This window comes from Arvicanthis niloticus, chromosome 27 (genome assembly GCF_011762505.2).
Source record: "Arvicanthis niloticus isolate mArvNil1 chromosome 27, mArvNil1.pat.X, whole genome shotgun sequence".
Classification (NCBI taxonomy): domain Eukaryota; kingdom Metazoa; phylum Chordata; class Mammalia; order Rodentia; family Muridae; genus Arvicanthis; species Arvicanthis niloticus.
In genome coordinates this window covers 9,007,201-9,022,490 of record NC_133435.1, presented here as the reverse complement: position 1 = coordinate 9,022,490, position 15,290 = coordinate 9,007,201, and the positions used below count along the sequence as shown (strand labels likewise).

At 39.9% G+C, this 15,290-nt stretch overlaps 1 protein-coding gene across 2 annotated transcripts in view; it reads right to left on the bottom strand.

Annotated features, from left to right (window-relative positions):
* The window catches only part of Arhgap42 (Rho GTPase activating protein 42), a 234,571-nt gene that overhangs the window by 12,316 nt on the left and 206,965 nt on the right, over positions 1–15,290 (bottom strand). For both annotated transcript variants that reach the window (XM_076926090.1, XM_076926091.1), the window contains exons 13-19: positions 11,281–11,343; positions 10,011–10,085; positions 9,128–9,212; positions 8,174–8,232; positions 4,764–4,869; positions 2,275–2,434; positions 942–1,086 (exon numbers count right to left, since the gene is read on the bottom strand). In XM_076926090.1, the coding sequence (XP_076782205.1) occupies positions 942–1,086; positions 2,275–2,434; positions 4,764–4,869; positions 8,174–8,232; positions 9,128–9,212; positions 10,011–10,085; positions 11,281–11,343 (693 nt within the window). The remainder of the gene's footprint in view (positions 1–941; positions 1,087–2,274; positions 2,435–4,763; positions 4,870–8,173; positions 8,233–9,127; positions 9,213–10,010; positions 10,086–11,280; positions 11,344–15,290) is intronic.

The following is a 15,290-nucleotide window of genomic DNA, read 5'->3' as shown; positions in this document are numbered from 1 at the left end:
ACCTATTTCTATTAAAGACCTATCTTTGCCTTCTTTTATTTTCCTGATCACAGGTGGCTCTGAGTTACAAGGTACCAGGTCTCTGTCATTCAAAGGCACCATTGAATTTCATCATCAAATTACAAGCTGCTCCCAGCTTTGGAAGGAAAGATTTTTTTTGTTTTTCATTTTCCTACTCTGAATATAGTAACACAAAAGATTAGCTGTTGGGTTGGGGTGTAACTCACGGGTACAATTTTTGTCTAGTCTGCCATTTAACTAGTTTTTATTTTTTTAATGTTTCTAAAAGTAAAAGTATCAAAAGTCGGAGACATTACACTAAGCCTTGCAAATATATCAAAGTCAAAGTTTACTGGGCAATTTTCTATTCAATATGAACCACAGGGAAATGCTTGGGCCCGACAGAAAAGATATCAAATGAGAATCACTATAGTTTAATGTCTGTCGTAGGCTCAAGCAGTGGTCCACCCTTCCTGGAGGCTTGGCTCATAAGTTAGTGATTTCCTGTGTGCTGTTGGCTTTTTTTTTTCCTTATGCTCTTTGGGACAGTCTGACATCCATGAGCTAATTCTTTAAGAACACAATGTGAAAGAAAGCTGGAAATGTCTTTTCAGTCTGACACGCTCTAGCTTCTTCTCTGCTCCTCTGACAACAGGACAAAACCTTCCACAAGTAGCACCCAGTGTCCTTAATCACAGCCACAGAAAAAAAAAAGAGCAGTAAGCAAACTCCTTCTTTCCCCCTTTGTACCAATAATAAATTTGCTTGTCCAAGGAACCTTACCACGAAGCTGACAGGGAGCATCTCGGTACTGGAAGAGAAGTGCTAGGAAAGAAAGCACCCACAAGAACATCTATTTATTCCCAATTACCAAAGGAGTGAAGACAGAATAAATGGAAGAATGAGGAGAGCCACTCCCCGCAACAAACGGGCACACTTACTATCAGGCTCCGCCAGGCACGGTGTGTACCTCCCTCTGGGCTTCCGAGAACCTGTGGACAGGCAAATGGCTCGGGTCCTTCGGGATCCAGATCGAGATTGAGGCTGAGGAAGAGGAATGTTTGGGTCTGGGGCAGTATGAAAAATCTACAGAGAAAAAAAAAATTGACTGAGGTCAAGAAAGAGTGAAACTGCCCTGTGCATCCACATGATAGAAGCTTCAGTGGCTATGAAAAGCCTCCTGGCAGTGCAGGAAAGGCCTGATCCAAAAACTATTGCTTTCTTTGGCATCTACTGAATAACACCTCTGGGGTTTCATCTTTGCTAGTCCCCATAGCTTCCGGTGAAAATGAGATTTGATATCTTTAGGGAACCCATCAAATTTGAGCAATGTCTACATCGGGAACCACCGCTGGTTCACAATGCACTGTTCATTCTTTTTTTGCTTTCATCTCAGGAAAGTATAACCTGGGGGAAGCTTGGTTCTATGTGCCAAGGTAGTAGCCCCTTGCAATTCGGGGGAAGGCCTTGAGATGCTGAGGGCTCTGGGCTGCAAGGAGGCAGGGCTAGCTGTCCGAAACAGAATGGGTACTGCCTTCGGATGTGGCCACTTAAAGGGACTGTGAGCTTGCAGTTTTGAGTAATGACTAAGGACATTATTGTGGTCACTAGGAAATGATGAGCTCATTCTCTTAGAAGAAGGAGATCAGACATAATGGGCAGAATTTGCGATTCAGCTTTCACAAGTTCTCATTTTCATAGTTACTCCAAGAACTTACACTTTGAAAGAAAACACCTTATGGGAGACTCCAATCATCTAAGACTCCACCTTCCAAGCACCCCACCCCCCACCCCTCCTTTTGAGACAGGTTTTTTTCCAAGTATCCCAAATGAGCTTCAAATACAACATCATGATTCTGATTCTCAAGGGCTGAGATCACAGATGTGTATGACCACACCTGACCTCATTTTTTTAAAAATTAAAACTATTGGAATTACTATGCAAATAAGAGTCTAATTCCAGAGGTATAAAGAGAGAAGACTAAATCATACTTAAACACAAGCAATACCTTCCTAATCCGTGCATTGAGCTGAGTACAACTCACTAAAAAAGGGAACTTTAAACAGCCATGGTTGGAGAAGAACTGAGCTATTCGTTGGACTCTGAAACACTGAATAAATAGTTGACAACAAGAATCGAAGTCCTCATAGGGAAGTGATTTAAGGAACTGACAGGATGGGAGCTTTACAGGGACCTCAGATCACAAAGGAAAGCTCAGAGACAATACAGTGTCCTTAAGATAGAGTTGGCAGCATGAGGAGGGTCCCGGCTACCTTCTCATAGTGCTCAATCAGGATTTCCACCACTATGTTCTGAAACTTGATGTTCATCATGGCGGCCACAGTTTCCTCCTGTGCTCTCATCAGGGTTGGACCAAATATGACACCGAGATTCGAGATGGTCATGAGATTTTGTTGGCTATGTAGTGATACTCTGAAAATAAAGAACACAAAGTTTCAATAGGTCTGGAATGTTCTTTTTCTATCTATATCTATCTATCTATCTATCTATCTATCTATATATATATATATGTATATATATGTATGTATGTATATGTATATATATATATACTGAGTTTTATATATATATATATATATATATATATATATATATATATGTAAATTAACCTATATATGCCACTAGAGGGCAGTTTCCAATTGGTACTGCCTATTCCCAATTGGTATGAGTAGAAAACAGATCAAAAGGGGAGAACATTATTTATAAGATTATTAATTAACTGCTTTACAGCAGAGATCACATTACTGTGCAGTAGAACAAGATTTATCGCCATCATCCTACTGTATTTTGGCCTCTCTTACTGAGCTTCCCATCTCTTCTCCCTAGGCTCCCTTGGAAAATAACAAATGTTTAAGAAGCTAAAAATAACTACCTTCATCTAATAGTTATATATCGGTATAAACACTCATTGAGTTATCACATAGATGTGCTACATCTATCTATGTCAATTGAAGATTTAATGGCAAGATGGTTCAGAGGGTAAAAGGTTTCTGATATGCAAACTTGATGACCTGAGTTTAATACCTAGGCCTCAAGATGGATGGAGAAAAGGGATTCTGGAAAGGTCTCCTTTGACTCCACAGGTGCATTATGCATGCCCACACCGTTTTCCATAATGATACAAATATGTATTTTTAATGATTTAAAGAAAAAAAACAGGATAATAACACCAGAAAAATAAAAGCTAATACCTATAAAAGCCAAATTACTGGAGGAAAGATGTCTTAAGGGTTTTACTTTCTGTTTATTTTTTTCCTGAGCTAGATGCAATTTCCCTAGAAAAACAGTAAACTGTTTGGTATTTCTGTATTGTACTTCTAGTAGAACAGACCATTAAGAGCAGGTGAACTGACACTATGTTTTTATTCCAAGATATTTCTTAGGACTAGTTCTTAATCAGCTTTACATACGCATTCCACTTTATTTGAAAATTCTGGGGACTGATTTCAGAAGAATCTAGGCCTGGTGATAGAAACCTAGTATCCCAGAGACTCAGAAGGCTCAGACAAGCAAATGTGAGGCCATGCTTTCCCACTGATTATATCACCAGCTCTAATCAAAGCAAAATCAAAGCTAATCAGTACAGCGAGTTATCCCATAATACAAATAAAAAGTTATCTATCTCACTATTTCACTATCTATCTATCTGTCTGTCTATCTATCTATCTATCTATCCATCTATCCTCTATCTACCTACCTATCATCTATCTATTAATCCACCTATCTATCCACATATCATTTATCTATGTGTCTGTCTGTCTATCTATCTATCTATCTATCTATCTATCTATCTATCTATCTAATCACCCATCCATCTATAGTCTATCTAGCTACTATCTATCATCTATCTATCTATCTATCTATCTATCTATCTATCTATCTATCTATCATCTATCTACATCTATCTACCTATGTGTGTAGCTATCATCTATGTATCATCTATTTTTCATCTATCTATATCTATCTATTCATCTATCTACCTACCTATCATCTATTAATCCACCTATCTATCCACATATCATTTATCTATGTGTCTGTCTATCTATCTATCTATCTATCTATCTATCTATCTATCTAATCACCCATTCATCTATAGTCTATCTAGCTATCTATTATCTATCTATCTATCTATCTATCTATCTATCTATCATCTATTTACACCTATCTACCTATTTGTGTATCTATCATCTATGTATCATCTATTTATCATATCTATCTATCTATCTATCTATCTATCATCCATCTATCATCTACTTGCCCATCATCCCAATTACCTAACTGCCTACTTACTTACCTGCTAATCTACATGACATAGAATCTTCAAGAAAAATTGTGAGCCCCAAGGAATAATCTGGAAAGTTAGTATGACCTATGGGAACTTGTTGACCTTAGTCATATCTAGCACTGGGCTTCAAACTCACTATTTTAACACACTTAAAAGAACTAGAAATACTATAAGGTAACATACATTCCTTCATACATTTCCAAGTTGTCATGAAATGTTTTATCACTAGTTTAATGGTCACAGAAGACATGATTATCTGCATATTGGAGACACCCATATTGACACATAAACAAACACATATCTTAAAAACAAACTGCATACCATTTTCTTAAGCTCACTCAAGGGAGTCCAATTACAACAGCAACCACCTAGCATCATTAACTTTAAAAAAGACATGAACAAGCTTATCTTAACAAGATTAGCCAGTCATTAAATGAACAAGAAGAGTCACAGAATTACTTGAGCAGGTGTTTTATCAAGATGTCCAGCATCTCTCTGTTTTTCTCTGGCAATTTGTGCACCAGTGCATGGACAGCCTCCACCCTGTAGTTTTGGTCATCTGACTCTGTTATGTAAAAAAAGGGTGACAGATGTTAATTGTGTTCAAACCTGTGATGTAAACATTAATCATGTGAACATCACACCCAATCCTGCCATTCATGCCTTAAAGTGTTGCTTCCCATGTTGCTATTAACACGTCTTTTAGGCTAAGAAATGCTGAGTAAGTTTGTTCATGGCTGTAATGTTAGGAAGTACAAAAATCAAACTGCGTGGTTTGGTGGCTTGTTCCTCATCAGCAATCTATATTGTTCTGGCTTAAGGCATTGCCTACTTGAGTTTAACAATAAGACCTTCATAAATATAATACACATGTGTATACATGTATATAGGCTGGGGGAATATGAATTATAGATACTGGTGTAGACTGCCCAGTGTGTTAGTTGATATCATTCACATCCCTACATAGAAACATGCTAGAGCTCTAACCCTGTGTGGCCAGAGAAAGCTGCAACTCCTCTCTTCAGTTCATAGTCAAAGGGAAAATTCAGTGTGACTGTGATGGTTTGAATGAAAATGGCTGCTGCCAATTCATGGGGAATGACTCAATGAGGAGATATGGCTTTGTTGGAGTAGGAATGGTCTTATTGGAAAAAATATGTCATTAGTGGTAGGCTTTGAGGTGTCACATGCTCAAGCCAGGCCCAGTGTCCTTCTCTCTTCTTGTTGCCTGCCTAGCTGGATGTAGAACTCTCAGCTACCTCTCCAGCACCATGTCTGCCTACATGCTACCATGCTTCCCGCCATGATGGCAATAAACTGAAAGTCTGAACTGTAAGACAGCCCCAATTAAATGTTTTCCTTTATAAAACTTGCTATGGTCACAGTGCCTCTTCACAGCATAAGACAGTGACATTCCTGACGTGTGGACATTATATAAACAGAAAACAGTCAACTCACAGTAACACTAGGACATCTGAAACTTGAGAAACACTTCAGCAAATCCAGTGCTGACAGACTAAACCCTGGGTCCCTGTAACATTTCAGAAGGAGCTGACATCCTCTGTTGTCAGTCAAGTTTGGACACAAGTGCCCAGACTTTCAAGACCTTTCTCAAGACCTTTATGTTATATCACTAGGTCATGTAGATACACCTGTGTGAAGAAAGATGGAAAGAACCCAGCTCAAGCTAATTCTGAGGACTCTCTAAGGTGGTAGAATGGAGATGCTAAGACTCTGACCTACCTGCTAACTATCTGAAGGTAAGAACAGTTAAAACCAAGGCTAAGGTAAGCAAAGGTACCCAAGAAAATATGACTGCATGAGCAAAGAGAATGAACTGTAAATGCAATGAACCTACCCAAGTGAGGGGGAGAAGCACTTGTCATCCTAGATTTTAAGATCTGGATTTTAAGATCTTACCAACAAAACCAAACAAACCCACGACCAAATAAAAATATGAGGGAAAAAATATTACTACCCAACCTCACAAATCCTTGATGCAGTTCTCACAAATCCTAGTGAGTTCTGAGGTTTTTTTTTTTTAGGATTTTAGTGATGTTTCACTTTTTACTGAAATTTGTTACAAGAAACTTGACACTGGCTAGTCTAAATTCATTCAACAACTGACTTAACACTAAGCAAACCCTTGCCTAAGACCAAAGATGAACTCAACTGCCTAAAAATATATTTTAGACATCAGATTGCTCAATAATGTTTTCCAAAGATGGAAGTAAAGAAAACTTCTCACCAAAAACTTGTATCGACACGGCTTCAGCTCAGTTTTATACATTTTAGACAGTGGCTCAAATATCACAAAGTAAAATCTCTGGATTCAGAGTTTAAAATCAGAAGGAACGACCACAGCGCCTAGCTTGTTATATGTCTGTGCCTGGTACCACACACACTAGTGCCTTAGAGAAGTCATTTACCTACTCCATGTCCTGATTGGGCTCAGCAACAAAATGTGATCATATTCCTTGGGTCCTATTTGTTTTGCAAAGCTGTGTTCATATGAAGACCATGTCAGATGGAGACTATTCTGGAAAAACCTGAGAAAGGTGCTGTGCTAGCATATGGCCAGCCATGATTGCCGAACTTAAAACCAAGTGACCTGTGTTACCCGACACTTTTATTGGCAGACAGCACTTCTGGGGCATTTCAAAGCGTGGTGGAAATGAAGGCAACTGTTTGGAAGATTTGTTTGTGTTTTTGTTTTTCTTGACTGTGAAAAATACTCTTAAATTCCAGTCACACCCCGTACACTTCTAACAATGAAATGGTACCTCAGTGTTACAGGTGTAGGTCACTATAATTTCATTGTGGTGATCAATCAGATGCCAAGCTGGCAGTCTTGTCCCAATAGCTTTGAAGTATGTACTGCTAACTCCTTAGGTTACATTCTTCCTGTCTTTGAGCTCCCGACTCCTGATTTTCCACTTAAATCCACTAATGTAACACTATGTCCCCCAACATCATAAATAAATGACAAGAATCTGGCAATAGAGCAAGTAACTTTATGGGGAAGGGAATTTATACAAGATTTTGTACTGGCTCATAATGTTTGACCTGTTTTTATTTTTTCAGACTTAGGAATAGAGTATGTGAGTATAAATACTGGCATAACTTCCTTCATACACTTGTGATTATGTTTATAACCATACAGTTGCTGTCATGGGGAGGGAGAGGTGGCTCAATGGTTAAGGGCACTTATTGCTCTTGCAAAGGATCTGGGTTTAGTTAACATTACCCATATTAGAAAACTCATATCTACCTGTAACTCCAGTTCCAAAGAATCCAATGCCTTCTGGACTTCAAGGGCATACACATGATACACATAATTCATGAAGGTATCCCACATAAATACAAATTAATAAAGTTTAAAATTTATTCTGTCAGCCAGGTGGTGGTGGTGCATATCTTTAATCCCAGCACGTGGAAGGCAGAGGCAGGTGGACCTCTGAGTTCTAAATTCGAGGCCAGCTTGTCCTACAGAGTGATTTCCAGGACAGCTAAGGGTACACAGAGAAACCCTGTCTCAAAAAGCCAAAGACATTTACCTGTCATAGAAAATATATTATCACTCAAATATGAAATTAGAATTCCTTTCAGCCTTTTCAAATCACATAAGACTGTTACCTCAATAACAACAGGTGTTGGAAGTACACAGTTTGTCTTATTAAAGGACAAAATATTTAGCATATTGTATAATTTTTATTGGCTGGCAAACCACAGAGAAAGCTATAATACGCCATGTTGACAATATTTTTAAGCAGCATATGAAAAGATGTCAAGGAGATTTAAATGTACATGTGTAAGTAACAGGCACTAAAGCTGCCTTGGTTGCATGCTTCAGGCGCAAGCGTACTTACTGACAGCGATGATAAAATCCTTGTGCAATTTGTAAGTCATCAGTGGTTCTGCAAGGCACCTACAACAGACAAGCAAAGAACAGCTAGAACTATAGAAACCTTTCTCTCCCTACATTTCCAGGTTTTCTTTGAAAACTTTGTGATTGTTTTAAGCCAATAAAAGACAACATAAAGACTAACAAATTCTGTGCTCTCTTTTCTACCGCTCGGGTTCGAATCCTGCTCACTCCCGTGCATCTCCTCCCATGTCTCGTGGGAAAAAAAAAGACTAACAAATTAAGTGGCTGCTTAGGTAGTATGGGAAAGTCCTAGAAGGGGGCTTCAGACAGTGCTAAACTACAGATCTCAAACAGCCACCGGCCCTGAGCACTCTTACCACAACCTTGTGAAAAGGGGTACTTCACTGAGCATGTAGCTCTGATGGTGGGTGCTAGCCTAGCATGCACAACACCCTGAATGGGTCCTTAGTACCATGGAACCCAGGTTATGGCAGTGTACTCCTGCAATCCTAGTACTGTTGAGGTAGAAACAGGTGGATCACAAGTTCATGGCCATTCTCAGGCATGTGGTAAGTTGAAGGATAGTCAAGGAGAGAAGAGACCCTGTCTCAAAAACAAAACAAAACAAACCAAACAAACAAAAAGAAAACAACAAAACAGTGGTGCTATAATTTAGAAAAACTCATTTCAATACATTTAAAAACACACACAAAGCCTGACATATTTAAGAAAACAAAACACTAACTTGGGATTCTCAAAATACTGCAGCTTTTTAAGTTAGTGTTAGCAAAAGCATTAGAAGTTCCCCAATGTGTAAATGCCACTGGTGTTGCTTCCCCTTATGTTAATTAAGGCTTTGACCTGGGGAGTGAAGCCATGTACATGGTACGTGGTTACTTTCCAAGGCAGAGGAGAACATTCATGACCAGATTTTCCACTTCTAAACCTTCCTCACCTGAGGTAGTTTTTCAGCCCACTCGTTATAGTCTTATTGTCCCACAGCTCAATATCAATGTCCATATCAGGAGGGGACTTGGGAGCTGAAAAGAACAAAAATTGAAATGTTTAAACGGCAATACGAACATTGCCTATGCCATGACAAGTACGAATGCCAACTCAAGTGGGCCGAAGAAAGAGAGAGTCAGTTCTTAGGACTCCAGCGGAGTTCAGGAAACTATGCTACAGTAGAATTCACTACTGGAAAGTTGCTCTTGTGGTCTGATTGAAAACTCTGTTTCACACCCTCAAAGATACCATGAAGCATTATTGTCTCTTGAACCAGTTTCTTGATAATGGCTGACAGTACAGGAGCACGATTCTAAGTGCTTAGCGTCGGCCAAAAGTTTTTCAGTCCTCACACATCTGAAGAAGCAGGCAGTATTATCACCCTCAATTTGAAAAGGGGAAGAGACAGAGACACAAAGAAGCCAGGCAAACTACAAGATAGCAGAGAGCTTTTAAATGCTGGAGCTGGGATTCTAAGTCACGAAACAGTCTAGAACTATAAAGGACATCTATATGTTCATTGCATATTCCTGTATCACTAGCTAACAAAGGAAACTTGAAAGAGTTCAACCTCACAAAACTGCCACCTCATTTGTTATACTACAACATTTAATGTTTTAGCAGACTGGTAAAATGTGGGTTCTTACGTCCATGGTTTTGGGTTCAGGTGGCAGCACCCCCACGTCCCAAAGCAAACATTGAAAAGTTTAACTTCCAATATGATGTAAGAATTAACAAAGATAAGAAACCATCTACGTCTCAGAGAAACCTGAATTGGATTACCTGTACAAATATCCAAAATCAACAGCACACCTGTTTCCTCTAAAACTTACAAAATGTGGTGTTCATGAGTTTCTGGACCTTGGAGTTTACTCCTCCTATTCGGTAGAGGCCCAAGATGGTGATGCCTAGTGGGAAGAAATTCACAAGAGAATGACTTAAGGACTGTCTCAAGCAGAGTCTAAAAGTCCCAGACAAACATGCTCATGCAGAATCTGAAAGGTACTTATCCAGTTCTGCTGTGGATTCTTTGCCATCCCACTCTGGAAGCACCCACCCAGCACAAATATCTGAGAACAGACACTGAACGATGATTTATGTCTTTTGAGATCTTCAAAGTCCTGAAGTAAAGCTGCCTATTAACCACTCTCTGAATATTAAAATGCATCAAAGATAGATGAAGATGAATATTTCTCATCTATTTTTTCTGCACTACAGAGTCCTCTGCATTCAATGGTCCCATGTCATGTACATCTTTATTTTAAAGACACGAGAGCAGATTGAGAGAATCCAAAGACTCTACTCCACCCCCTTAAAAAGTGTACATGTAGGAAAACTGTAAATGCAATTTCAAAGAACTCTGAAGCACAATAGAACTTTTGCTTTAAGCAAGTGTCTCAGGAAATAAATGTTTCTGGAGGCAGTTTCATGAGGTCATGATTTATTCCCACAGGGAAAGCTGAAAGACACCAAGCATGAAACAGCCATTCAAGTCACAGAGGGGAAGAATGTAAGGCAGGTAGACCATGGGTACAATCTTCCTAAGATCTGACCTCTAGTATGTAAAAAGCTGACAGAGCTTGCAATGATAGCTAGTGTGTTGCCCTTCAACAAGAAGTCAACATGGTGACATGTTTGAAAAAGCTATGAGAGAAATAGAAAAGGGGTTGGAAAGAGGCCTTGGTGGTTAAGAGTACTGCCTATTCTTGTAGGAGCTAAGTTTACTTCCCAGCACCTACAAAATGGCTTACAGCCATCTATATATAACTCCAGTCTCAGGGGATCTGATGTCCTCTTCATACCTCTTCACACACCAGGCATGCACACAGTACACATAAATACATTCAGGCACTCACACATAACTATAGAATAAAATAAATACATCTTTAACAGAAAGCATGTAATTCGGTTGAAAATATAGCCGGCTATATATTCACATAGTTTAAATCTATATGGCATTCTCAAAATTATTTTTGTGTTTATGCCCCAAAGCTCGCTTCCATTTCTAACTGAGGGGTTTGGGCGGAAGAGGGAGATATACATACAGGGATAACCGTGCACCCATCGCCAAACTCACCTCCACCCATCGCCAAACTCACTCACCTCGAGTTTCCACAGCGTGAATACATTTTCTGACGAAATTGAACCCCGCTTCATTTAAGTACACTGCAAGCGAGACACAGTCTAATTAAGATCTGCTGTGGAGTTTGCCTTCCCCGCTTCAGCTGGCTCTGCTCTGTGTCCTCAAGGTTTACCAGCGTGGTAGTTGCTTACTGCGTTCACCAAATATCTTAATTCATCAGGGAGCCTCAAACTCAGTTACTTCATCAAGCTGCATAGTAGGAAGCACAGGCCCATCTATGTTGTGTTGAGATCCTCCACTTGTCCTGAGGCAGGTCCAAGTGCAGGACCTGAGTCCACGGGTAGGACCTGAGTCCATATCTAGGACCTCCCTCACCTCTGGTCTAAAGTAGAAAATAAGAAATAATTTTCACTCTGTGCTAGACTTTCTTTAAATCAGGCTTAGGGTTGGAGAGACGGTTCTGTGGGCAGTGGCACTTGTGCCAGACATTATGACCAGAATTTGATACCTGAAACTCACAAGGAAGAAACAGAGAATCAAATCTTTCAAGTTGTCCTCTGAACTCCACACAAGTGGCACTGCAGCATGTGCCCGCCAACTACAGCTATCACTCAATATCAATCATGTAATAAATACATAAGTTGTGAAGGCAAAACTAAATTAGATTTATTACATAAAGGAAAACATTTAAAACTGCCAAGCAAGAGGATAAAATGGAAAAGTCTTCATATTGTAATAATCTTCATCATATGTGGGAGGTGTGTAATTTTTTCGTATGCCAAAATAGTAATAAATAAGCATAATTCAAACCAATAAAATTAAAAACCTTTCAATTTTACATGGTTTTAGTTTTAACTTAAAAGGTTGGGTAACTGAGCCCATTGTTCAACTTGTCAATAAAACCGGATAGGAACAAAAAACCATCTTCAAACTGTTTCAATAAAACTAGCCTTTAACACATAGAACCAAGAAAACAGTATCATGAAAAATGGAATTATTCTGTTACATGTTACTTTTTAGCCAAACACTAGACAGGCTATCTCTCAAATGGAGACTGGAATTTGGAAACAATGTCCCAGTCTATTCTAACACACTAAAAGTGGCTGCCTCGAGTAGCACAAAAATGTTACAGTTCCCTTGACTACATGGTCCCAAAATATTCCATGGACTCCATCCTCAGTTTCTTCCCAGGGGTAAACACATGATCATTATTAATTCAGGGTGTGGAGGAAAATCAGAACAGTGCCGGCAAAACCAGGCGAAACTTTTGTTCATTGCCTTTGACTGTTTGCTCTTTGCCTCAGAGCTGGCTCCCTGGAGCTGAGACGAGAGCCAGCATTGCTTACAGCCAGGCAAGCCTGCAGGCTCATCCAAGCCTTGGTATGATGCGATGGGACTTGGAGCATGCCCACTAGCCCTTACAAATGAGATCCTTCACCTGGAAGATCTGAGCAATGGGTAGACACACCTGTCATCCCAGCACTGCAGAGGAGGATGGAGGAAGCAGAGGTTAAGGCCAGTCTGGGCTACAAGGGAAGACGGTGGTAGACCCAAAACTAACAACAACAACAAAAGACAGCGAAAATGAGAGGGTCCTGCGAGGTTAGAGAACGGAAGGCAGAAGACTCGAAACCAGATGAGAAAGACAGGAAGACGATGTGTACACTTCCAATTAAAATTCACGTCACTAGGAGCTGGAGAGATAACTCAGTAGGTAAACTGCTTGCCACATAAGCATGATAACTGGAGTTCAGATACTCAGCAAGCCACAAAAAATACAAAAAACAATTAATTAATTAATTAAAACAACAACAACAAAAATGGCCCCTAGGTGGAGTTGGTGGGTCAGCCACAATTCCAAACCCAGAAAGCAGAGACAGCAGATCCCCAGTTAAACTGGCTCGTGAGACTAGTGACCTCCACTCAAGAGAATAATGTGGAATAGCAATACAGGATGACTCCAGACATCAGCCATAGCCCTCCCCATTGGCAACAAGTGCACACACACAAGTGTGCACACAAACACATACACACAAACATATATACGTATAAACACAAACATGGAGAGACGTGTAAAAATATTGACACTTGCCCAGACACAACACATAATGAAAATGACAAAAGAGGAAAGAAAAAAAAAAAACTCTTGTGAGTTGACATGGTTTTAATCTTTTTTACAAACTAAGTAAAAAAAAAATCTCTTCCTTATAGAACTTCTAAAGGATGAATTAAAGTAATATTTGGAAAGCTATGAATGGTGTTTACGTAGAGAAGGTGCTGTCAGATATTGGCTCAGTGCTCACACCCATTGCTGAGTGCAGGATAATGCAAACCCCTATGTATAGGTGGACACTTCATGAGCCAGGGCTTCCTTATTCTTTGGGTAATATCTGAAACAAGTACGGTTTGAGGGAAAAAAAAAGTGTCATTTTGGTTTTTTTTTTTGTTTTTGTTTTTATTTTAAACAGACATGTCATATTACTTAAAAACAAAACAACAAAAAAATTGCAAATTGGGGCCAGAGCAATGCTTTGCTTATTTGAATAGACATAACACATGAATTCAGCGGGGAAGCCTTGTGAACCTAGGAGGCAGCTGAAAAGATTAAACCATGTTTCTACAAGATTATTATACTTCAATAAATCACAATGATCGAATGCAACATGTCACTGAACTGAGCAGACTGTGCACACTGTGGCTGCCGTTTACATACATTCGCCGCTTTGTCCTTCGTGCAGGAAGACTATATTTCTTAGAATCTTGAAGACTAATTATGGATCAATGCTACCCAACGAGATGGAATGGGAGTGATCCCGTGTCACTTCCCAGCAGACCAGCGTCATTGCAATTGGCATAAGATCAGCCTGATGTGGAAGGAGGTTACTCTCTGAACTCCCAAGCCACTGAGGCCTTGTGTGAACACGCACTATGAACCAGATAAGAACGTTTACTGCTGCAAGCGCCTGAGGATCTGCAGATCAGCTGTCACCACAGCCTGGGCTGTCCTTCTCTCATTTAATTATGTTTAACTTAAGCAAGTTTTGCCGTGACAAGACAGACTCAAGGAAATAAATTCAAGCCAACAGAATTCATATTCTTAATGAGAATTATACAACCCCTCTGCATCATCACTTGTCAGCTCGCGGTCCTGAAGGCAACAGAATTCATATCCTTAATGAGAATTATACGGCCCCTCTGCATCATCTCTTGTCAGCTCGCAGTCCTGAAGGTCTGTGGAACAGTGCCTCACTACAGTGATCAGCATTCACTGCTGTGGTGGGAAAAGGGTGTGTGGTTAACACAGTTTGTCTCCAGTTGACTTGTAAAATACAGTCTTGGGAAGTGTCCAATCTTAGGAAACTCGTGTGATACGGCATGAGCAATGGTCTAAAGCATGAGAGGGTTTTAACACTGCTTTCATTGGTGCCAAGAAAAATTCAACTAAAGATGCTGCTGTTTTTAATGGCTGAAGAATAGAATCCACTTACTCCTGATTTCAGAAGAGACAGCCATGGAAAACTTCATTAATAAGCTAAATGACACCAGTAAAAGGAGTGTGCACGAGCTGGGGTAAAGCGCCTGCCATGCAAGCTTGAAGTTTAAACCCCAGGAACCTACATGAGGTTAGATTTAGGAGTTCCAACTATCCTCCTAGCACTCAGGAGAGTAAGATGGGGGCCACAGAAAAGAGATTCCCTGCAAGCCCAGAGCTAAGCAGCCTGGTATGCTCAGTTGCAAACAGGAGGCCCTGTCTCTATTAAAGTAGAAGGTAAGGACCAACAGGGAGTTTTTTCTCTGATCTGCAAACAATGTTGTGGCACCGGGGTCCCCACACTTACACACACAGATAGATATCTAGTGTTCCTCTTAACTCTCCTATGGAGAAAGTCAAAGTATTCTTGGCATGGGGTAGAAAGAAAGGGAACCCATAGTACACGGTAGAAATGTGGAGTTCTGGGTCGAGGCTATGATTGTTGCAGAACAGGTGAACAGGTGAACAAGACAAGAAAATGCTGTTCCTTTGCTCCCC